At 42.3% G+C, this 25,261-nt stretch overlaps 1 protein-coding gene across 11 annotated transcripts in view; it reads left to right on the top strand.

The window, feature by feature from the left end:
• LOC125451566 (microtubule-associated protein 4-like) overlaps positions 1–25,261 on the top strand; it is a 344,184-nt gene that overhangs the window by 192,237 nt on the left and 126,686 nt on the right. For 9 of the 11 annotated variants that reach the window (XM_059646156.1, XM_059646152.1, XM_059646155.1 and 6 more), the window contains 4 exons: positions 2,701–2,829; positions 9,493–9,594; positions 11,067–11,177; positions 19,131–19,250. In XM_059646156.1, coding sequence (XP_059502139.1) covers positions 2,701–2,829; positions 9,493–9,594; positions 11,067–11,177; positions 19,131–19,250 — 462 coding nt within the window. The remainder of the gene's footprint in view (positions 1–2,700; positions 2,830–9,492; positions 9,595–11,066; positions 11,178–19,130; positions 19,251–25,261) is intronic. The other 2 variants (XM_059646153.1, XM_059646158.1) reach the window with 2 other exon arrangements.

The following is a 25,261-nucleotide window of genomic DNA, read 5'->3' as shown; positions in this document are numbered from 1 at the left end:
ACAGATGCTGCCAGACATGTTGAACTTTCCAGTAACTTCTGTTTTTTTTCCCCTCATTTACATCATTTGCAGTTCTTGTGCTTTTTTACTTAGCCAGTATTCCTAAGCTCACCCTGTCTAATTGCAGCAAGCCATCCCTGCTCCTGTACACACACCCTTCTGCAACGAAAGGCAACATACTGCTTGCCGCCTTGACTGCCTGCGATATCTGCATGCTTACCTTCGGAGACTAGATTAGGAGGACACCCAGGTCTTATTGCTCATTCCCCTCTCTGTTTATAGTCATTCAGATAATCTGCCCTCCTCTTTGCTCCCAGAATGGATAACTTCACATTCATCCATATTATCCACATTCTACTGCATCTGCAATGCATTTGCCTACTCGCTCAGGTTGTCCAAATCTCACTGAAGCATCTCTGCGTCCTCCTCAGCTCATCATCCTTCCCAGCTCTGTGTTTGTAAATTTGAGATATTGCATTTAGCTCCCCGTCTAAATCATTTCAGCTGAAGGATTTTAGCTAAATAATCCAATGGCCACCTGGGACGTAATTGCTGGATTGTTTGTTGATTTGAGTATTACTATCTCCAGATAGAGAGAGAAAGTGGCCAGAAATGGGTTCACGTAGGGAACAGAGGACTGGTGATTAATGGTATCCATACAGTCAGGGCTGAGAACTCCTGAATTGCTGAAAAGATGGTAGGGAAGAAAACTCCAGAAGAAGAAGACTGTGTCAGTGTCAGAGAGCAAGAACTCTAAGTTTGTTGAAGTCACTAGTTCAGTGAACTAAGAAGCAATAGTGTGGTAATTAGCATGTTATAAAGGTGCCTGAGAGAGACATTAAAATAGCATTAGTGAATGTGCAGCAGGTTGGCAGAAAGGAAACTAATGTTGGTTGAGCAAAAAACTTTGGAGGTAGGTGTGACTGTTCAGAAATGTAAATATTCATAAGGCTTGTGCAGTTGTTATTTGCAATTGTTAGGTTATTTTTGTATGGTGTAATGTAGATTAGTTGGTCTTGTGTTGTAAACTTTTCATGCTTTTTTTTTCTTTGAAAGGCATAGAATAAGGTAAGCGCGTCTTTATGAAGTCTTTATCCATTGTCATAGATTGCAGCATACAAGTCATCCTTCCGATGACACGTTAACTTGTAAACCAAATATTAAATGTGAATGTGTTGGTCACCATTTGGAAATGATTTTGATTTTGTTGTCTTTGGCATCCAGTTTGGTTACAATATGTGATTATTTTCTTGCTATTGAGAGATCCTGGTGTGCATATTCTTTTAACTGGAACTAGACAGTTAGGTAAAATTGGGCGAGTCTGTTGTTTACTCGAATTGTAACATTTGTGAACGCTCTTGGAAAATGTGTAAGGTGAGAAGCTCAGCTTAGGGTCAAATGAGATGTCTAGGAAATTAAAACTCCAGTTCATTCAAGGCGGGATGACCTGTAAGTAATATAACAATAAACGGATGCTGAAAAGGTAGATAAATGATAGCGAGTTGGAGCTTGGTGTCATTAGCGTGCACACAGAACCAGAAGTCACATGTTATGCCTGAGAGGGACAGTATCCAGATGAGGAAAAGGAGGATGTTCAGAGTGAATTCTTGAGTCATTCTAGAAACAATTATGTAGGATGGGAAAGGGAAATCATTACAGGAGATCCTCGAGTTACGGATAGACAGGTAATCGTAGGTAAGGCCTGGCCGAGTCTGTTCGATAGCATTGGAAGAGGCAGATATGATTGATTAAGAGCTAGCGAGGTCATGAAATTAAAAAAAGTCGTTTAATCAAGATTAATGTCACTGAGGATGTTATTTGGGACTTTGGGAATGTTTTGCTGTTTGGGCCATGAGTGAAGTTTGGTTGGAGTGGCGCAGGCATGCGTTTGTGAAGTGGAAAGAGTTAGGGCAGTAATTTACAGAAATGGAGAAGCCAATTTTGTGGTAGATAGTGGCAGATTTGAAAGGAGTGCAGAATAGTACCTGAATAGCTTACAGTATCAGCTAGCCAGGGGACCAGAAAGGAAAGTGAGGTTATCAGCAGTTTAAGGGAAAGGTGGAGGGAGGTAGGAGATGAGCACCATGGAAAAGAGAAGTTTGTACATGGACAGAAGAGAAAATAACAAAATATGCAAGTTCAGATCCATTGCTGGAAAAGCTTTGGAGTAAGATGGATTGGTGCACAAGGGTCAGGAAAGGGTGCAGCATCTGAGCTGGGCCTTTGTGAAAAGATGTCTCATTTATATATTGTCGGACTTTTGTAGGTCTTTACAATATCCTGTGTTGATTTAAAAGATACTTTACATGTGCAAATGCTCGAAAATCCATTTCAACAGCATGAAGTACCCCAAAAGTCTTTGTCATTGTATAGTAATGTTCTGTATCTAGAAATACGCCATCAACAGAGTTAGATGGTTAGCCACATTAGCCTGAATTTTTTATCTTTGGTTGATGTTATACAGCAGGACCTTTTAGAAGACCTTGGTCTTTACGTTAATGCCAGGAACACACTCATTGCGATCAAAACTATTAGAACAGAGTTGACTTATAGTATCACATCTTAGAACAGTGCTCCCTCCCTGCTGTGCCAAAGTGTTGACCAAGATGAAATTCATTTCATGATCATATGCCTCAGAAAAAAGAGGGCTTCCAGCTTAGCCACATCAAATCTTCTAACAATTCATGCTGTTTCTTGCAGGCACTTTGGAAAGACCTGATATCAAGGAGCTGTCTACCTTGGACATGATGTTACCTCCTGGACATGACATGAAAGGTGCAACAATGTCTTGTCCAACACTTCACCTGAACTCTCCAGCCAAAGTTGCGGGTAGGGATGAAAACTATCTTGTACACTCTCTCTTGATTTTAAGTTTACTACTTCATACTCCAAATTATCCTCCAATTGCAAAAATTTTGTCTGGTAGTTTCCAGTTAGAAAATTTTACAGGGATTGTACGCTGAAAATGTGTTGAAAATTGTGCAGTAAAACTTTGAGTATTGGATCAAGTCATGAAAGATTGTGATGGAAGCAGATCTTTTTTTATACCATCTAAAGGCAGAAAATACAAAAAGCAGGTAGTAATGTTGAACACTAAATCAGCCACAGTATTGAGCTTTGGATATCCCAACATCAAGCAGATTCTAGCTATTTAAATACCGTTTGAAGTGTAGTTAGTGTACTGCCAAGTCCCATGGGCAGCAATGTGAAGTGCTAGGTTAAACTATTTTAATGATCAAAAACAAAGTTGCTGGAAAAGCTCAGTACGTCCAGCAGTATCTGTGAAGGAGGAAACAGAGTTAACATTTCGGTCTGGTGACCCTTCCTCAGAACTGACAGTGGCTGGGAAAGCGTCAGTTTATATGCAGAAAATAGGGAGGAGGGTGAAGTAGGGAGTAAACGATAGGATAGAGCCCAAAGAGAGAGAAAGGCAGTTGGACAGACAGAAGAGTTGTTAATGATCAGGCTGGGAGGGTGAGCAGTTGTTAATGGGGACTGTTAGTGACTAACAACAGGGGGTGCGTAATGGCAGGTTATGTGGTAATGAGGCCTGGTGTGTGGGGTGGAGGCCTGGGACATGGGAGAGTTTAGGCTCTAAAACTATTGAACTCAATATTGAGTTCAGAGGGCTATAGAGTCCCCAGACAGAAAATGAGATGTTGTTCTTCCAGCTTGCTTTGGGCTTCACTGGATCACTGTAGCAAGCCAGAGAGACATATGTTGGCCAGGGAGCAGGGTGGTGTCACTTCAATGCACCACCCTGCTCCCTGGCCAACATCTGTGTCTCTGGCTTACTACAGTGTCCCAGTGAAGCCCAACACAAGCTGGAAGAACACCACCTCATTTTCATGCTTGGGGACTCTATAGCCCTCTGAACTCAATATTGAGTTCAATAGTTTTAAAGCCTAAACTCTCCCATGTCCCAGGCCTCCACCCCACACACCAGGCCTCCACCCCACACACCAGGCCTCCACCCCACACACCAGGCCTCCACCCCACACACCAGGCCTCCACCCCACACACCAGGCCTCCACCCCACACACCAGGCCTCCACCCCACACACCAGGCCTCCACCCCACACACCAGGCCTCCACCCCACACACCAGGCCTCCACCCCACACACCAGGCCTCCACCCCACACACCAGGCCTCCACCCCACACACCAGGCCTCCACCCCACACACCAGGCCTCCACCCCACACACCAGGCCTCCACCCCACACACCAGGCCTCCACCCCACACACCAGGCCTCCACCCCACACACCAGGCCTCCACCCCACACACCAGGCCTCCACCCCACACACCAGGCCTCCACCCCACACACCAGGCCTCCACCCCACACACCAGGCCTCCACCCCACACACCAGGCCTCCACCCCACACACCAGGCCTCCACCCCACACACCAGGCCTCCACCCCACACACCAGGCCTCCACCCCACACACCAGGCCTCCACCCCACACACCAGGCCTCCACCCCACACACCAGGCCTCCACCCCACACACCAGGCCTCCACCCCACACACCAGGCCTCCACCCCACACACCAGGCCTCCACCCCACACACCAGGCCTCCACCCCACACACCAGGCCTCATTACCACATAGGGCGTGTGTAATGGTAGGTTATGAGGCCTGGTGTGTGGGGTGGAGGCTTGGGACATGGGAGAGTTTAGGCTCTAAAACTATTGAACTCAATATTGAGTTCAGAGGGCTATAGAGTCCCCAAGCATGAAAATGAGGTGGTGTTCTTCCAGCTTGTGTTGGGCTTCACTGGGACGCTGTAGTAAGCCAGAGACACAGATGTTGGCCAGGGAGCAGGGTGGTGCATTGAAGTGACACCACCCTGCTCCCTGGCCAACAGTTGTTGCCGGACCTTCTGAGCTTTCCAGCAACTTTTTGTTCCTGATTTAACGCATCTGCAGTTAAACCATAAGACCATAAGGCATAGGAGTGGAAGTAAGGCCATTCGGCCCATCAAGTCCGCTCTGCCATTTAAATCATGGCTGATGGGCATATCAGCTCCACTTCCCTGCACTCTCCCCGTAGCCCTTGATTCCTTCTGAGATCAAGAATTTGTCAATCTCTGTCTTGAAGGCATCCAACATCCTGGCCTCCACTGCAATCCGTGGCAATGAATTCCACAAGCCCACCACTCTCTGGCTGAAGAAATGTCGTCTCATTTCAGTTTTAAATTTACCCCCTCTAATTTTAAGGCTGTGCCCACGGATCCTAGTCTCCCTGCCTAACGGAAACAACTTCCTAGCATCCACCCCTTCTAAACCGTACATTATCTTGTATGTTTCTATTCGATCTCCCCTCAACCTTCTAAACTCTAATGTGTACAATCCCAGGATCCTTAACCGTTCATCATACGTTAAACCTTTTGGTTTTTATTTACTATTTTAATGATGTTGGTTGAGATCTTTTATAGTCACTGCAGTGGGCAGACAGCACTTGTTTACTGTTTCATTTGAAAGCTAGTTCCTTTGACATTAAAACATTGCACTGTTTCAGTACTGTACAAGAGTGTCAGCCAAGATTATACTCTGAAATCTTTGGAGTGGACCATCTATGACACCTTTTTGAATGAGATAAGAGTGATACCACTGAGTTCCAGTTGACAGCCATGAAGGATGTGAAAGTGGGATGTTTATTACTAGGAAAGAAGAGTTACAGTTGCAAGGAGAGAGCTGAGAAACCAGAGCTCTGGAGAATAAGGATGTCCCTGAAATGATGCTCGTCATTTTGAAGGCTTATTAAGATTCGTATCAGTTGTGTTCATTCACTAGTAGGATGCTAGTGAGAGCATATAATTTAAAATCGGTCAGTAATGCTGAAAAGAGATGTTAGAAAAAATACTTCTGACATTGGCTAAGATATGTAAATATCTATCACAATTAGCTATAGAGGAAGGTTTTCTTTTGAATGGAACCTAATTATTTCTTTTTCAAGAAATATTAAAGAAATTGGGGTTAATCTAGGTTGACTGGGTATTATGGGGTCTGGGAGCAAGTAGAAAAATGAAGTAATATTCTGGATTTTGAAGGATGACTTCACATTCTCTCTTGATGTGTTCGGCACTTGTCTCTATCCTGTCACATTTTCTAGCATTCCATGAATTGCTTTATTATAAATAAAGTTCCAGTTATATTTTATTATTTGCAAAACAACTTTGGACTGTTTCTAAAGGTGGCAGTTCAATAGTATGTGTAGATCATTGTTAAAAATGATTGTGACAGTAATTACAGTTTTATTTTGCTGAAGGAGAGAATGTCGAAGTTGCGCACTGGAGGAGTATTCTAATTTTTTTGTAACTGTAGCCCATTATGTATCAGAGTGTTACACTGGGGACTTGAGAATATAGACTTTTATGTATGTCAATAAACTATTGAATCCATACGAAACTTGTGATTGTCAATTGCTTTTTGGATCAAATATTCACACAGCTGATCTAAACATACCAGTATGGATTTGCCTTCACTTCCCAGTCTGTGTGGATTAGCTGACCACCGCTTAGGTGACTGTAGAAATGCAAAAACTAACTTCAGTGTCTTTTGGTTAAGAACAGAAATTGCAATGATCTTGATGGCCTATTCTGTGATTACCCCCTAGGCTGTGGAAATATGTGTAGATATTGTACAAAGAATATAAATCTTCCATTGTTGTCAAATAGCTTTTAGCATTTGTTGATTGACTTTCCTTAAGAACAAACAGTCAGCTTTTTTTGGGACGTTCCAGCAAGCTGCTTATGCTCGTGATCAACACATGCAGGAAGTGACAGCAGCTGAAATAGTTTGAGTTCCAGGTTTTGGAGCTTAAACAACAGCTGGAGTGCATAGCTGAGAGCTTTGTGGTTAGCACATTTCAGGAGATGTCACCTTGCACCTTTAATGTGCAGGTAGAAAGGAAGTAGCTGAGCGCCAGGCAGTCAAGCAGGATCGGGATCCACTGAACAATTACCCATTCCTGTGTTGACTTCTGGTTTTGGAAGTTGATGTCATGCATAGACTTAGGAAGTCTCTTCAGTAGAGGGGGAAATAAAACAGTGAACACAGTCAATTGTCATTAAAACCAGTCTGGTTTACTAATGTCTTTGAGCAAATGAAATCTGCCATCCTTACTGATCTGGCCGAATGTGTCTCGACCCACAGAATTGCGGACAACTCTTAACTGTTCTCTGAAGCAGCCTATCAAGAAATCAATTCAAGAGCACCAGCAACATCAACAAATGCTCCCTGTGACAGCAATGCCTGCACCCCATGCAGTAAAAGAAAAATAGAAAATCTGGCAATACTTAAAAGTTAAGATGGAGCTGCTGGCTTTAATCTTCTAATCCCCTTTAATTTTAAGGATGGTGTGAGAGGACTGGAAAAAGGGTGTAAAAATAAACCCAGCAACTATAGGCTAGTGTGTGTAATCTCCATGATGACGAATCTTTTAGAAATAATAATGTGGGACAAAATTAAGTTGCTTGGTCAAATGAGAATTAAGACGAGTAGCAAGGATTTGTTAAAAACACTGTTTCCATTAATTCAATTATTAGATGTGGCCATCACTGGCTGGGTCAGCATTTATTGTGCCCCTCACTGGTTACCCTTGAGCTGGTGGTGTGCTACCTTCATGAACTACTGCTGTCCATCTTGTGTAGGTAGACCAATATTGATTGGAAAGGTTTTTTTTCCCCAGGAATTTGACCCAGTGACAGTGAAGGAATGGTGATCTATTTCCAGGTCTTGTTTTTGAGTAGCTTGGATGGAACTTGCATGTGGTGGTGATCATGTGTGTCTACTTATCATCTTATTCCAGATGGAAGTGTTCGTGGGTTTCGAAGGTGCTGCCTAAGGATTGCATTTTGTACCTACCGCAGATTGTGTTTTAAAATACTTGATTAACTGTTGATGTGATAACTGTTGATGTGGGTAATGTGGTTGATATATACACATTAACTTCCAAAAGCTTGTGATGGGCAATATAATGGGGTTGTCAGGCCCTTGGAATAAAAGGTATAAAATAAGGTATAATGAATCACACTTTACTATACATGTGCAGCATGTAATCTGAAAGGCTAATAGATTATGCTTTATTGTGAGGGGAATCAAATGTAAGAGTAAGAAGTTTATATTTCAGGTTTACAGGGCACTGAGGACTGTAGACACGTTCTCATATGTACAGTACTGGTTACCATACTTATGGACAGAAGTTCATGTTTTGGAAACAGTTCAGGGAAAGTTTATTAGGCTTAATACCTGTAATGAGTGGATTGCCTTATGAGGAAGGGCTAGACAGACTGGCCTGTATCCTCGAGTTTAAGGGAGGCAGAGGTGACTTAAATCCCCTCAGGGTCTTGTATGTTTTAATTAACTAGGTGGAGCCGGAAAGGATGTCTCCTCTTGAGAGAATCCCCATCTGGGGGTCATGGTTTGAAAATGAGGCCAATTTAAAACACAGATGAAGATTTTTTTGAGGGTACGAGACTCTGTAATTCTCTTCCTTTAAAGACAGTAGGTGAAGAACCTTTTAAATATTTTTAAATTAGAGGGAGATAGATCCTTGATTGTCATGGGAATGGAAGATTATTGGTGATGTGCAGGAATATAGATTTGAGGTTAAAATCAGATGTAGTTATGATGTTAGCCTGCTCCACTAGTCAGGGGGCTAAGTGGCCGCCTCTTGTTCCTTGTTTGCCATGTAGTGGCAGCATGGATGCAAACTTGGCTGAATGATAGAAAACTGATGAATACTAGTAAATACTTTAATAAAAGTCCAGTACTGTGGATGTTGGAAATCTGAAATAAAAACATGAAGTACAGAAATTGTACAGCATCTGTGCAGAAAGAAAGGGTTGATGTTTTGAGTTTAATATGACACTTCCTCTAAATTCTAGTAATTCTGTAGCACTCAATGCTTAATTCTCAAGCTGAGAAAGGAGACCCCTGGAGAGAGGGGGCGCAGCATGTGGTGGTACAATGTAGGCAAAGGGAGCACAGTGTTTAGAAAGGAAAAGGATGTGAAAAGGAAGCTGTTTGATTTTGTCATACTTTTTTTCAGGCTTATTTTAAGAGAGCAACTGGTATTCATTTATGAGCCTCGCTAATTAGAGCCTTTTTCATTCTGAACTTTTCCATGCTCTTTCTCCATGTTTGCAGCTAAGGCCTCTAGAATGAGTGCAGAGTAGGTGTAAAGTTTCCTGATCTTTGCTCTGTATTGCAACATGCTGTTAAAAAGAAAAAAACTTCAATATGCAAGTGCCTTTATGACTTCAATGTCAAAGTGCTGTTATAACTAATGAAAAAGTCTTGAAAATTAATCACTCTTTAATTAGAAAAAAAAACCTCCCACCCAGGACATTAGAAAGAAGTTATCTTCTATTTTGAGGTCAAAGTGCAGTGCATATTCAGCTGCTCGTTCACATAATATATTGTATTTTTTGTACGGTAATCATTGAGTTGCCTCAGTTTTAATGAAGTAAAATTTCCCCTTTCAATAACCTGCAGAAGATCTGTCATTTGAAGAAAAGAGAACCTCGGAATGGGACCCACTTGGAGAGACGGCTCCTCCTCAAGAACAAATGTTTGATTCCACATGGCAAGCCACAGGTATACAGTGGTGAAAATTAGAGCGAAAGTTGTTCAGTTGACTTGCTACAACTTGATGATCCCCCAACGTCCCTGGATATTTGTCACAGTGCCTTTTACTAAGTTCTCAAAATTCAGTTTCTTCATTTCTCGGCTCCAGTTAAACAGCTGCCATCTCTTAATTTCTACAGCTTTTCTTCAATGCTGTTTGACTACTTGTTGTTTTCAGTCTCATCAATCTTGTCTTCCCTCAAATAAGGGTGTTATATTCTCCTTCATTCTTGAGTCTGTCTTAAAAACATTTGTTCTATCCTTCAATTGAAGTTTATTTTCTTGTTAAGAACTTTGAGTATTCTTTAAGACCCAGTCTGTTCCTACTTTTGTGCTACTGCCATATCTTGGAATTTTTTTCCCTAACAACTGTCTTGCATATCTGGGCAACATGCATGGGAAGAACCTGGCTATAAGGTAATTCTGTCACTTCTAGCCTCCAAGCCTTCTCTTGCTTATTCTGACCTTGCTTGTGTATGTTTTGTTTCGAGAATGTTGCTGAAGTCCATTCTCCTTTCTGTGCCTTCCTTTCTTATTCTTTGAAACTCTTAAAAACCAAGCTTGACACCATCTAATCGTTAGTCCATGATTTGTAATAAATTCTCTTTCATATTGGATGTGTGAAAAATAGGGCTAAATCTGTATGCTAGCATTTGCAGCAATAATTCCATATCCTCACAGGGTTTGTACTGGAGATATGATCTCAAAATAAAATATCTAAAACAAAAAGCCCCTTTCTGTCATTTCTGGAGGCACCTCAGGCTTCAGCAATTTTTAAAGACCAATTAATGTCTAAAGACCAGGAAAAGGGCGTTGCACACATTTGTCTTAATTCTCTGTTATCTGTTAACAATAACCACAACCTTTTACCCTTTATGGTGAAAATACCCTTCTGTTTGCTTCCAATACCCTCAATACCATATAACCATTCTGACATTTTGCTGTCTTGTTGATTGACCTAGCAGAATGGAATAGAAAGCCATTAATGAGAACTGAAGGCTCTTCTCCTATTTTTCCACTCTTCCCTATACCGTCAGTGATACCTCAGGCTGACCTACAACTCCAGAGATGCAAACATCCTGACCTCACTTCATCCAAGTCGCTATTCTTCAGCTATGAGCCTAATTTGAGACTGCCAGGTCTTCTGAGCAGGAAACTCTATCTATCATTCTTTGTTTTGTTCTTTCCAAATGTATGCTGAAACATTTTCCAGAAAAGTTGGTGATTGCAACTGGGGACATTATCTTTTTAAAAATTTTCCTTTGAAGCTTGAGAATGCTGAACCCAACTGTAACTGGATTGCAATCACAAAACAGCAAGAATTAAAATGGTACTTCTATTCTGTATTGTTCAGTACCTCCCAATAACATTTGAAAGAGGGCTCTTGTACAGTTGCATGATACTCTTCTTTTAACTTACAAGCATTTATTGTACTTGTGCAGATTCTATGGCTACAGTTACAGCACCCTTAGCATTTGAAGAAGACCTTTGGGTTAATCAGGAGGACGTAACAAATAGCAGCACCACACTTTCACCAGCAGAACAAGAACCGAGTAGGTAGAATAAAATTGGACATATATGTACATATTGTTAACTTTTTCTGAATTGTTTTAGGGCAAAGAGCTCCGGAGACTTTGAAATGACTGATCTTCCAAATGATTGAAGATTGTGCTTCTTGAATTACATGACAGTTTATGGATGTGGCTAGCAGAGATCATAAAAATTATTGATCTATGTGCTTTGATTTATGCTGTTTTAACAGCAGAGATGCTGCAACTCAACTTGCATTTTCGTGCTAAGGATATGTGTAGACACAGTGAGGATATAATTAATTATTACTGTGATTTCTCTTAAATTTAGAAAAGGTTAATGAAGGCTTCTGAATTGCTGTTGATCATAAGATTTAGGAGCAGAAGCAGGCCAATCAGCCCAGTGAGTGTACTCTGTCATTTGATGAAACCAGGGCTTATCTGATAATTTCAACTCTGCTTGCCTGCCTTTTTCTCTATAACCCTTTATTCCCTTAATAATTAAAAATCCTGTGTCTCAAGCTGAATATACTTCATGGTGAAGCCTTTACAACCTCTGTGGTAAAGAATTCACTGACTGATTATCCTCAGAGAAAAAAATTAACTAACTAGCAACCCTTTACTGTGAGATTAATGCTGTCTGGTTCTAGAATCTCCCATGAAGGGGAACAACCTCTCCACATCTACTCTATCATCCTACTTGCTTACCTTCTCAACTTTTTTTGTGTCATTAGCAAACTTGGTCACGTCGCATTCACATTCCTCATCCAAGCTATCAATATATCTTGTAAGTAGTTGCGACTCTAGCACAGATCCGCATGGCAGTCTGCAAGTTACAGATTGCCATCCTGAAAATGCAGTCTTTATCTGTCAATTACCCAGTCCCCACTTCAAGCTGATTGTATCATGAATACCAGGGGCTCTCATCTTAAGAGGTTTTATGTGCAGTAGTTTATCGACTACTTTTGGAAATCCAAATCTCCCAGATCTACTAGCTCCTCTTTATCTGTCCCCCTTGAAGATTTCTAATAAACTTGTTGGCCATGATTTCCTTCTCAAAAGAAGCCGTGCTGACTCACCTTATGTTATGCACTTCAAAATGTTCTTTCATTGTTTATAATAGTCACAAGCATTTTCTCAATGACATGTCAAGCTGATTGGTAAATAGCTTTGGACTGTTATTTGTGTCTGTTTTTGAATAGGGGCATTACATTGGCAGTTTTCCAGATCTCTGGGACTGTTCCAGAGTCTAAGGATTCTTAGAAGGTTACTAACGGTGCATCCACTATTTATCTGGGTATTTCATTTAAAATCCTAGGATGCAACCCATCTACTGTGCCAATATTGGTTTTTTTTATTCTTTCAATTTCATACTATCCTAAACTAGCCTGGTTAACTGTGATTGGTTTATTCTGCTCCTAGAACTTTCCTCACTGAGATATATCTTTGTTGTGAGTCATGAACTATTTTCTTGAACATCTGCTATTGTCCCTCAACTGCCTTTTCTGATGAGTCACTTTCCCAGTCTATTCCAATCAACTTTGCCCTCCAATCCTTTGTAACTCCCTTTATTTAAGACCATAAGACCAAAAAACATAGGAGTGGAAGTAAGGCCATTCAGCCCATCGAGTCCACTCTGCAATTTAATCATGGCTGATGGGCATTTCAACTCCACTTACCCGCATTCTCCCCATAGCCCTTAATTCCTTGCGAGACCAAGAAATGATCAATCTCATGCCTTGAAGACATTTAACGTCCCGGCCTCCACTGCACTCTGTGGCAATGAATTCCACAGGCCCACCACTCTCTGGTTGAAGAAATGTCTCCTCATTTCTGTTTTAAATTTACCACCTCTAATTCTAAGGCTGTGCCCACGGGTCCTAGTCTCCCTGCCTAACGGAAACAACCTCCCAGTGTCCACCCTTTCTAAGATATACATTATTTTGTAAGTTTCTATAGATCTCCTCTCAACCTTCTAAACTCTAATAAATACAATCCCAGGGTCCACAGCTGTTCATCATATGTTAGGCCTACCATTCCAGGGATCATCCGTGTTAATCTCCGCTGGACACGCTCCAGTGCCAGTATGTCCTTCCTGAGGTGTGGGGCCCAAAATTGGACACAGTGTTCTAAATGGGGCCTAACTAGAGCTATATAAAGTCTCGGAAGCACATTGCTGCTTTTATATTCCAACCGTTTTCGCTTTCTTAATCGTGGACTCAACCTGCAAGTTAACCTTTAGAAAATCCTGGACTACCACTCGCAGATCCCTTTGTACTTTAGCTTTGAATTTTAGCACAGTTTAGAAAATGGTCCATGCCTGTATTCTTTTTTTTCCAAAGTGCAAAACCTCGCATTTGCTCACGTTGAGTTTCATCAGCCATTTCCTGGACCATTCTCCGAAACTGTCTAAATCTTTCTGCAGCCTCCCCACCACCTCAGTGCTACCTGCCAGTCCACCTATCTTCGTATCATCGGCAAACTTTGCCAGAATGTCCCCAGTCCCTTCATCCAGATCGTTAATATATAAAGTGAACAGCTGCGGCCCCAACGCTGAACCCCGCGGGACACCACTTGTCACTGGTTGCCATTCCGAAAAAGAGCCTTTTATCCCAACTGTCTGCTTTCTGTCAGACAGCCAATCCTCAATCCATGCCAGTAGCTCACCTCGAACACCATGGGCCCTGACCATACTCAGCAGCCTCCTGTGAGGCACCTTATCAAAGGCCTTTTGGAAGTCTAGATAACATCCACTGGGTTTCCCTGGTCTAACATACTTGTTACCCCTTCAAAGAACTCTAACAAGTTTGGCAGGCACGCCATCCCCTTACTAAATCCATGCTGACTTGTTCCAATCCAACCCTGCACTTCCAAGAATTTAGAAGTCTCATATTTAACAATGGATTCTAGAATTTTACCATCAACCGAGGTTAGGCTAATTGGCCTATAAGTTACAATCTTTTGTCTTGATCCTTCCTTAAACAAGAGGGTTACAACAGCGATTTTTCCAATCATCTGGGACTTTCCCTGATTCCAGTGACTTTTGAAAGATCACAACCAACGCTTGCACTATTTCCTCAGCCACCTCCCTCAGAACTCGAGGATGTCGCCCATCAGAGCCAGGAATTTATCAATTTTTAGACCTTTTAGCTTTTCTAGCATTTGCTGTTTTGTAATGCCTACCGTACTCAACTCTGCCCCCTGACTCTCCTTAATTGTTGGCATACTACTCCTGTCTTCCACTGTGAAGACTGACGCAAAGTACTTATTAAGCTCTTCAGCTATTTCCTTTATCTCCCATCACTAGCCTTCCAGCATCAATTTGGAGCAGCCCAATATCTACTTTTATCTTTCATTTGTTTCTTATGTATTGAAAGAAACTCTTACTATCATTCTTAATATTACTGGCTAGCCTACCTTCATATTCGATCCTCTCATTCCTTATTTTTCTCCTTGTTTTTTGATTTAGATTTAGTACAGTTGTTTTTGGCCCATATTTCTCACTTTGAAACTGAATGTCAACTGGTGCGATACTATGGTAATCGTTTACTAGGTAATTGTTATTACTGTAGGGCCATTTTTAAACCTGCCACATTACACTTTTCCAAATCGAAAATTGCCTGACCCCTGTTTAGATCCACAACATATTAAAACATAAAACATGGAACAATACAGCACAGTACAGGCCCTTCGGCCCATGATGTTGCACCGTTCTTTTAAAACACACTCTATAGCCTTAGTTATTCAGTTTGCCAGGTCACTCAATATGGATTTTTTGATTAGATTCCCTACAGCGTGGAAACAGGCCCTTGGGCCCAACGAGTCCACACCGCCCCTTGAAGAATCCCACCCAGACCTATCCCCCTAACCCACTTGCCCCTGAACGCTACGGGCAATTTAGCACAGTCAATCCACCTAGCCTGCACATCTTTGGACTGTGGGAGGAAAATGTGCAAAGTCCACATAGACAGTCGCCCGAGGCTGGAATTGAACCCGAGTCCCTGGTGCTGTGAGGCTGCAGTGCTAACCATTGAGCCACTGTGCCGCCCCTATGGTGAGGTCTGTCTCAGCAGGTAAGCTCCGTTCTACTCCCAGTGCCCTGTGAACTGAAAAATCAGTCCTGCCATACCAATCTTTGATATCTTTGCATATAACTCCTTGTCTGAATTACTATGCCATTTTATCTTGGAGTTCTGCCTTGTAATTTAGCTTCTAACTGTTCAAGTTCTGAGGAGATATCCTTCAGCCAGGCACCAGGGAGGCAACACAGAATTCAGGGCTCATGTTTGAAAACGGCAGTACCTGTCCTCCTAGTTATCTTGACATCGACCAAGACTACATTTTTATTTCCTCTACCAACTGGAATGGCTCCTGTACTGTAATGCACTCGTCAGTTTGCTCATTCTCCTGCAATCCCTGCTTTTGTCCACACTCTTTCGAGATCCAAGAACAGTTGCAGGGGCCAAGATTCCTGAAAAGCTCCCCTTGGGTCCCCCATACCTTTCTCACTTATAGTGACATGTTCCTGCCCCGATCACAGACCAATTTGAATTACCTAGTCTATGGTAAAGACTTCTCCATTTTGGATGGGGAGAGTGAAACGTTGAGGTAATTTTACCCCTCTGAGGTATAGTAGGCAGCTCAGACTCCAGGTCCTCAACTCAAGATGCAAGCACTACTTACAGATGTACTCACTCTGCATCACCTTGGTGTCTGTTCGCTTCCACATGTCGCAGCAGCAATGCACCACCTGACTTCCATTCTCTATTGTAATATAACTTTTAATGTAAAATTCCTTCTCTTTACACTTAGAAGCTCCCCCCACTGTTTAGACTTTACTAGTAATCAATTGTTTTTTACATCAGTATCAATTTTGCACTTAACAAGCACTTTAAGAGAGAGGGATAAAGGCTGAAGACCTAAACACAAACAAAAGACTATTTTTTAACGTAATACTCCTTAATCTTACTCATCAATCAACTACTACATTTAAGTAAAAGCAATCAAATATGTTCCTCCTTCCTTTGTCTCATTCCTTGAGGCATTTAACTCTGGTACCCCATTGCAAGCTGCACAGGGTTGGCTGCTTACATGTGACTCCAAGTCAAATGATCTAACTGAATTACTTAAAGTCATATACAATTAAGCTGCTTCATTCTTGGCGAGTAGGTGTGGGGAACAGTATTGGAGGGGAATTAACTGTTTAATGCTAGGAGCTGCAGAATTTCAGTTTAATGCCGACTACAGATTAAATTAGTATAAAGTACACTTAGACAAATTTCAGATTTTCCTTTCTTACACAACAAATTATGAGCCAGTCCAGACCCCCCCCCCCCTCAAAATATTTTAAGGTAACCTAGACTTTAGAATTAGATTAGATTAGATTCCCTACAGTGTGGAAACAGGCCCTTTTGGCCCAACAAGTCCACACCGCCCCTTGAAGAATCCCACCCAGACCCCTCCCCCTATAACCCACACACCCCTGAACACAATGGTCAATTTAGCATGGCCAATCCACCTAGCCTGCACATCTTTGGACTGTGGGTGGAAACTGGAGCACCTGGAGGAAACCCATGCAGCTTCCCCACAGACAGTCACCCAAGGCTGCAATCAAACCCGGGTCCCTAGTGCCGTGAGGTTGCAGTGCTCACCACTGAGCCACTGTGCTGCCCCATTTTATTTTGAAGGTAGATGTGAAGTGCGTGATGTAGATGTGATGGGATTGGTCAAACGACTCTACATTAAGCAAAACACATTTTATCTGTAGTGTTTAAATAAATTATAAACAATAGAGAGCGCAATTTAGAATAACAAATATTGGTAAACTTAACTGAATAATAGATAGTGTCTCATACAAATTAACTGTTCTAATATAGGAACATCCCTTAAACACCTTCCTTGGCAGAAAGGTAAATTCAGACACAGATTCTTACTTACAGCTCTCCAATCCAGGAGGAAACAGCACTGAGAAATTTCAGGATAACTAACAGCTAGGAATCATTTACTGAAGTTTCCCAACCTTTTGAGGCCTCAAGCAGCTTCTGATTGTTGAAGCTTTAAAAACTAGAAAGCCTGGTCTGTGAGAACTGATCACTCCCTTTCCATTGTTACAATCATTTTAAACAAAGCCTAAAGGCCTCCTAAGTTATTTACTGAAGCTGTTTTCAGTAGCCAGTTGGTACTTCTGCTTTTACAACATCTATTGGGGGGGGAGAAAAAACCCAGGACAAAATAACCTTTTTAAAATGACAGCATCATCATAAAATGCACAAACTCCGTCTTAATTCCGCGAGCAAATGCGGTTCAACTATGTTGACTTTAACCAAAAAGAAAGTTGATGGAAAAGCCCAGCAGGTCTGGCAGCATCTGTGAAGGAAAAAAAACAGAATTAATGTTTCGGGTACGGTGACCTTTCCTCTGTTTTGAGGAAGGCCCATGGACCCAAAATGTTAACTCTGTTTTTATTTTATTCACAGATGCTGCCAGATCTGCTGGGCTATTCCAGCAACTTTCTTTTTGTTCCTGATTTACAGCATCCACCGTTCTTTTGGTTTCCATATTGATGTTAAACATGGATAGTAGTGACAATGATGAAGGGTCATCAATTTCAAATCGTCAGTACAAGAGCGAGGTCAGATGTTGGGAGAAATGTTCTACGTAGCAGGTAGACAGACCAAGGAATACTTCAAGACAGTAAGGGGACTGCAGATGCTGGATGCCAGAGTCTATAAGGTGTGAGGTTGGAGGGGAAGAGCAGGTCAGACAACAGAGGAGCAAGAAAGTCAGTATTTCGGGCTGAAACCCTTCATCAGAAATACTTCTGAAGGCTCAATAAGAGACCATCATATAATTTTTGGGTGCATGAATGAATGTTTGAAACAATAAAGGAGGAGGATAAAAATACAATGTGGATTTTGGGTTTACTCGGATTTTGCAGAATCTGTGGAGAGAGGAAAAACAGAATTTCAAGTTGAATATGACGTCTTTCACCCCTTTCTAACCTCTTTCATTTACCTTCCTTCAGTTGTGAAGGAGAAAGAACAAAATGAAGAGATAGTAAGAACTGCCAATGCTTTAGTCAGAAGTGGCAGTGTGGAGCTGGAGGAGCACTGCAGGTCAAGCAGCACCCGAGGAGCAGGAAAGTTGACGTTGCGGGTCGGAACCCTTGACTTGATACAACCTGTTCATATCCTTTCCCAGCTATCCACTCCTCCCACCTCACCGACCAATCCCACTACTCCCTACCTGCACACCTATTGCCAACCCACCTACCTTCCCCCAGCTCCACCCCTCCCCTCTATTTATTTCCAAGCTCTCTTCCCCCAACCCCATTTCTGACGAAGGATCCTGACCCAAAACGTCAGCTTTCCTGTCCTCTGCTGACTGGCCTGCTGTGTGCCTCCAGGTCTATGCAGTTTTGAGAACAAAAGGGAAGTTGTCAGTGATTGTGGGAACTGCAGATGCTGCATCTTCATCATATGAAGGGTCTAGGCCTGTACTGTCAGCTTTTGTGCTCCTAAGATGCTGCTCGGCCTGTTGTTTTCATCCAGCTCAACAAAAGGGAAGTGCGTGTAATAGGATTGGATGATGGAGAGGCTAAATAGCAACAATGATATTAAATAAAAGGCATACGGAATGGTGATGGTAGGTAGTAAAGGGAAAAAGCATCAGTCCAGAGTGAGTGTAAGCACCCTAGTAATGAACCACTGTCATTTTGTATAAAAGCAAAAATGCAGACTACGAAATGATAAATGGTACTTGGCAAAGAAAATCCAGAATGAGGGATATAATTCATTGTCTGAAGCAGCACAAAAAGTGGAATACGTTTTGGACTGTTCCGATAGAGTTCACAAGATGTGATGGGCTGTAAACCTTTGTCTTTTTATCAGAGATTTGGTAGTAAAATCAATAACTGACTTGTTTTTATATGTAGCTAGGCTTCGGATCTTGTTTATAAATCTACCATCCTGTTTGTAGGTACAGAACTCTCAGGAAATCTGATGCCTGAAGTAAACTTATGGGAAAAAGAGGCATGGCTAACTGATTTACCAACCAAACCAGCTCAACAGCACATGGAGCCCACACCAGAAGTAACAGGTAAGCAGTGGAATTTAACATACAGCATTAGGTTTGGAGTTGAACGGTAGCTTTGTGGGTAAATGCACTGACCAATTTGTTGCTGAGTCACGCTTCAGAAGGACCCTGGTTCAATCATGTGGTTGTGTTGAGTTAACTATCCCGTACAAAACAACATTACGGTGTGGATTATCCACCAAAATTCCTGTCTGATAATTATCTAATGCCTCCTGTTAAAATGTCGACAAATGATCATGCTTGGCTGCAATCTTCCCACATTTGATTTTTACCTGGATTCCTAGATGAAGAATGAACACTATTGGGCTATGTAACATAAGGTCACCAATCTCTTGAAAGATATCCCCCCAGCAATGAGTGCCTACCTTCTAGTTACCTGCTGAGAGAATATTTAATAATTCCTTGCTTTATGTTGGGAGTATTGTGTGAGGAATAAAGAAGGTAGAGTACAATTGGGCCGAGTTGAAACAGCCAATCGTTGCATGTGTATGATCTATTTTTGTCTAACAGAGATGCAGAGCTTTGTATTATTGTAAGGTATAGTAGGTTAGATTTTTTTTTAAATCATGGAATGTGGTACACTGCCAGCACAAGAAGTTATTGCATCTCTGGTTGTGTGACTTACTGGGCCATTTCAAGGACAGTTGAGAGTCAGCCACATTACTGGTTAGGCCTGGAATCACTTGTAGGCCAGATTGGGTACATGGCACATTTTCTTTCCGAAAGGGCATTCATAACCTAGAAAGGTTATTACAACAGTATAGTAGTTCCACGGTGACCATTACTGACAGTAGGTTTTTATTCCAGATAAGAACTAGGAGCAGGAGTAGGCAATTCAAAACCAGTCCAACCTGTCTCTGCCTCCCTAACCGGTTCTTCCTCTCACCCATCCCTTCCTCCCACCCCAAGCCGCACCCCCAGCTACCTACTAACCTCATCCCACCTCCTTGACCTGTCCGTCTTCCCTGGACTGACCTATCCCCTCCCTACCTCCCCACCCACACCTTCTCCACCTATCTTCTTTACTCTCCATCTTCGGTCCGCCTCCCCCTCTCTCCCTATTTATTCCAGTTCCCTCCCCCCATCCCCCTCTCTGATGAAGGGTCTAGGCCCGAAACGTCAGCTTTTGTGCTCCTGAGATGCTGCTTGGCCTGCTGTGTTCATCCAGCCTCACATTTTATTATCCTCTCTATGTCTGGTTTATCAATCTCCTTTAGCATCTTACATGCTGCAATTACATCACCCCTCATTCTGCTAAACCTCAGAATATAGGCCTAAACTGCTCAGTCTCTTGACACAAGACAAACCTTTCATCTCCTGACTCAATCTAGTCAACCCTTTTTGAACTGCCTCCAATGCAACTACGTCTTCCTCCAGGGGATCAAAATTATATGCAGCACATCAGCTGTCTCTCAACTGCCTTGTACAGTTACAACAAAACCTTCCTACTTTTACTCCCGACTCATTTAACAATAACTGCCAAATTTCCTTAGCTGTTGTACATGCATACTAGTTTTGTGATACATGGACAAGGACACCCATATCCCTCTGCACTGAAGCACTCTGAAGTTTCTCTCCATTTAGATACTAAGCTGCCTTTCTGTACCTCCCGCCGAAATGGATAACCTTGCATGTATCTACTTTACCTGCCAAGCCTTGGCTCATTCACCTAACCTATCCATATCCTTTAGTAAGCTTCTTAGATTCATAGAGTTGTACAGCATGGAAACAGACCATTCAGTCCAATTCATCCATGCTGATCAGTTATTCTAAACTAATCTAGTTCCATTTACCAGCATTTGGCCCAGATCCCTGTAAGCCCTTCCTATTCATATACCCATCCAGATGTCTTTTTAAATGTTGTAATTGTACCAGCCTCCACCACTTCCTCTGGCAGCTCATTCCATACATACATGAACAAGTTGCCCCAGGGTACCTTTTAAATCTTCCCCTCTCATCTTAATGTATGCCCTTTAGCTTTGGACTCCCCTACCCAAAAATTCTTCATTGCAACTTGCTTTCCAACTATTTTAGTGTCCTGTGCAAGCCTGACTATTGTTCATTCTATTCCTGCATCTAAGTCACTTAATATAGATTGTAAATTGTTGGGGCCCAAGGGCTGAATCCTCTGGCCTCACACTGGTTACATCTTGCCAACCAGAAAAAGGCCTATTTATCCCGAATTTCTGCTTTCTGTTGGTTAGCCAATCCTCTACGGAAGCTTATAAATGACCCCTATTTCCATATGATCTTATCTTGGTGTATTAACCTTTTGTGCCACACTTATCAAATTCCTTCTGACGGTAAAGATGTCTACTGGGTTGCTATTATCAACCTTGCTTGTTACATCTTTGAAGGACTCTAGCAACTCCAGGTTTGTAAACTAAACTGAATTTACATGGCTGGCTGTTGTGGTGCAATCTGAACGTGTGGCTCCAGATTTTTGGTTGTACTTGACTAGCAATCCAATACACCCATATCCTTAGTTATAATATTAAACCAGGAATCCAGTAATCATGAATTCATATTCCATGGTGACAGTTGTAGGATTGTGTTCTATTTTAAATATGGTGATTTGTAGGTTGATGCCAGAAAATTGACAGTATAAAATCTGCCAGATTGTGACAACCAAACATCTTCGATAGCACATTTCATTCCTTTCAGGACACTGACCAATCTGATCTGCATGATCTATGCATTCAAAGTGGTTGACAATCTGTGCCTTTCCCAGCACAATCTCAGCCAAAGTTGTTACTGTAGCACTGTCATTCATACCCTGTGAGCAAAGTAAAAGTAGAAGGTCTTTATATCATGCATCAATAAAACCATTTTCTAATATAACATTTATGGGCTAGTTGTAATACGTGCACTAGATTAATGAACAGGAGCCTTCTGCAACTAGCATGGTGTTTTACAGGATACTTGACAACAAGTTGCCTCATATTACATGAAATAGTATACTCTGGAATTTGCTCTAAGGCAGTAAACAGAATTTCTGGGTGATAAAACAGTTTAAATTTTGATCTCACACATTTTATGCTCCTCTTAGCATCCCTCTTTCATTTCCTCTTCATTTTGGTTGCGTGATGTGCTGCACAATAATTCATTGAGAGGTGAGTGTTGTATGTTGCAACTTTAAGTTCCTTGCTGTGGGCAAGTCTAACATGGAGGATGCTTTTTTCCTTCTAAATGAGTTATGACATGATCACTGCTTACAAAATGCAGCGAGAAGCAGTTCTATTGTCTGACAGGACAGTATTCCCCAGGCAAGGGGAGATTCCAGAAACAAGTCAAGGCTTTAAATGAAATCAGCAGTTATTGAACTTTTTGCATCATTTAATGTTTATGGAGAAGTTTCTCAATTTTGTTTGAGACCGGGAGTGAAGGAGGAGCTTGATTTTAGCAGGGCTTAGAGAAATGACTGGCGAGGACTTTAATATTGGGGAAGCAGGCCAATTGAGGGATCTGACCTTTTTGAGCACACTTTAATATGAAATAGATGAGAAAGCAAGCTGTTGTTGAAGGATTCCAGTTTTTCACTGTGCTGTGCCTCTGCCCTTGCCTATCAACAAATCTCATCACTGAGCTCAACAATGGCATGACTAAACGCTGTTCTTTCAAAACTGTCATTGTTTCAGATTGTTCTGAATAAATTGAATTCAGCACTTTTCTGTCAGCCTCATTTTAGAAGCAAGATTTAAACCAATCTACAGCAGATTTGATTGATCTAACATTCTCTTTTAATGGTGCCTTGGAGTCAGTAGATAAAAGGGGTTGTGTCACAGTTGGTGCAGATTGGGTTCAGTTAGCAATGCACTGTGAATTGCAATAGTAAGACGTACATACTACCATGGTCTCCAAAATGCACTGAAATTGTTCAGTTAAGTGAAGTCTGGGGTAGGTCCGTAGAACCCTGGCTTTCTGAAGAGAAAGCAGTAGAGCATGCTTCATCCTCTTAATTGCTACGAAGTTACTGATGCCTGATATTATGTTTAAAGTACAGTGGAACGTGGTTGTGATGCCTCCTACAACAGCACGAGTTGCATATATCTGCATATCTAGCAGGAAGTGCTACACTTGCCCCCACACCACCTCCCTCACCTCCATCCCAGGCCCCAAGATGACTTTCCACGTCAAGCAGATGTTCACCTGCACATCCGCCAATGTGGTATACTGCATCCGCTGTACCCGGTATGGCCTCCTCTACATTGGGGAAACCAAGCAGAGGCTTGGGGACTGCTTTGCAGAACACCTACGCTCAATTCGCAATAAACCACTACACCTCCCAGTCGCGAACCATTTCAACTCCTCCTCCCATTGCTTAGACAAGATGTCCATCCTGGGCCTCCTACAGTGCTGTAATGATGCCACCTGTAGGTTGCAGGAACAGCAGCTGCTATTCCACTTGGGAACCCTGCAACCCAATGGTATCAATGTGGACTTCACCAGCTTCAAAATCTCCCCGCCCCTCCCACTGCATCCCAAAACCAGTCCAGCTCGTCCCCACCTGTCTAACCTGCTCGTCCTCTCACCTTTCCCCTCCTCCCACCTCCAGCCGCCCTTCCATCTCCTACCTACTAACCTCATCCTGCCCCCTTGAACTGTCCATCCTCCCTGGACTGACCTATCCCCTCCCTACATCCCCAGCTATACTCTCCACCTATCTTCTCCTCTGTCCATCTTCGGTCCACCCCCCCCCCCCCCCCCCCCCCCCCCCCTCCCTATTTATTTCAGAATCGTCTCCCCATCCCCCTCTCTGATGAAGGGTCTAGGCCCGAAACGTCAGCTTTTGTGCTCCTGAGATGCTGCTTGGCCCTCTCTGTTCATCCAGCTTCATACTTTGTTCGGATTCTCCAGCATCTACGGTTCCCAGTATCTCCCATTATCTCGTATTTATTTCACTACCAGTTCAAAATGAACATCCCTTTGTAATGTAATCTCTGAAATAGATGAATAGGTTCATTTGTCTTGGATTTGCAGATTTCTGCTGGTGCAGGTATACATTTTCCCCTGGTGACCAAGCTAGAAGGGGAAAATCAAAAGAATATTTCCCTCCTTAAGTAAATTTGTAGCTTGGGTTGTGGATGCTGTGGTTGTTCATTTAGTTTGCATATCTTTCATTACCCTGCTGGGTAATATCAGTGCAGCTCTGATGAAGCTGTGTTGTATTTTCCCATTTGTTTTTTAAACCCTGGGCCCCATTGGATTTGATTACCTCATTTCTGGTTTTTCTTTGCAGTGGTGTGTATTTATGGTCTAATTCTACATGTTTATTGATGGCCTTGGTGGATCATGATAAAATGAAGAATACCTCTACCATGTACTTAGAGACAATGGATACCTGAACAACTGCCTGTCTCAAAAACAACAGGAAGTATACAGTGCACCCTGACACACTTGTCACGTTAACATACGTCATATCTGAATTGACCACAGAATCCTAGGACAACCCAAACAGAGACAGGCACGGGAATTCCTGGAGGCCCGGTTCTTCTCCAGGGAGGCCATCAACAAAGGTACAGAATTAGACCCTACATATACACCACTGCAAAGAAAATTGGAAATTGTGTAATCAACTCCAATGGACCCCAGAGTTTAAATATCAGGCAGGAAACAACAACAGTGCTTGATTGGAGGCTGCACTGATGATGTTACCCAGCAGGGTAATGAAAAATCTGCAAGCTAATGAACCAGCTTCGCGAGCAAACCAACCACAGTATTTCCATTCTGTCTCACTGTACAGTTGTGGGCTACATGAAGGATGGTGATAGGAGTATAGGACTTGGCAAGAATAGGCTATTTGGACGTTTGAACCTGCGTAGCCATTCGGTGAGATTGGGGTTGATCTACCTGTGGTCTCGTAAGCCTGCATTGTTTGTATCCCTTAACTTAACTCACTTGGTCAATACCTTTTGTATTCTGTACAGTCAGAATTATTCAGAAATAAAGGCACAGATACTAGCAAAGAAAACCCTTTCCTAAGAGCTTCACGATTAACGTTAATGTATTCGAGA

The sequence above is a fragment of the Stegostoma tigrinum genome, chromosome 5, assembly GCF_030684315.1.
Source record: "Stegostoma tigrinum isolate sSteTig4 chromosome 5, sSteTig4.hap1, whole genome shotgun sequence".
Taxonomy (NCBI): Eukaryota; Metazoa; Chordata; class Chondrichthyes; order Orectolobiformes; family Stegostomatidae; genus Stegostoma; species Stegostoma tigrinum.
The sequence above is the reverse complement of the archived record's forward strand: the minus strand, read 5'-3'. Positions and strand labels throughout refer to the sequence as shown.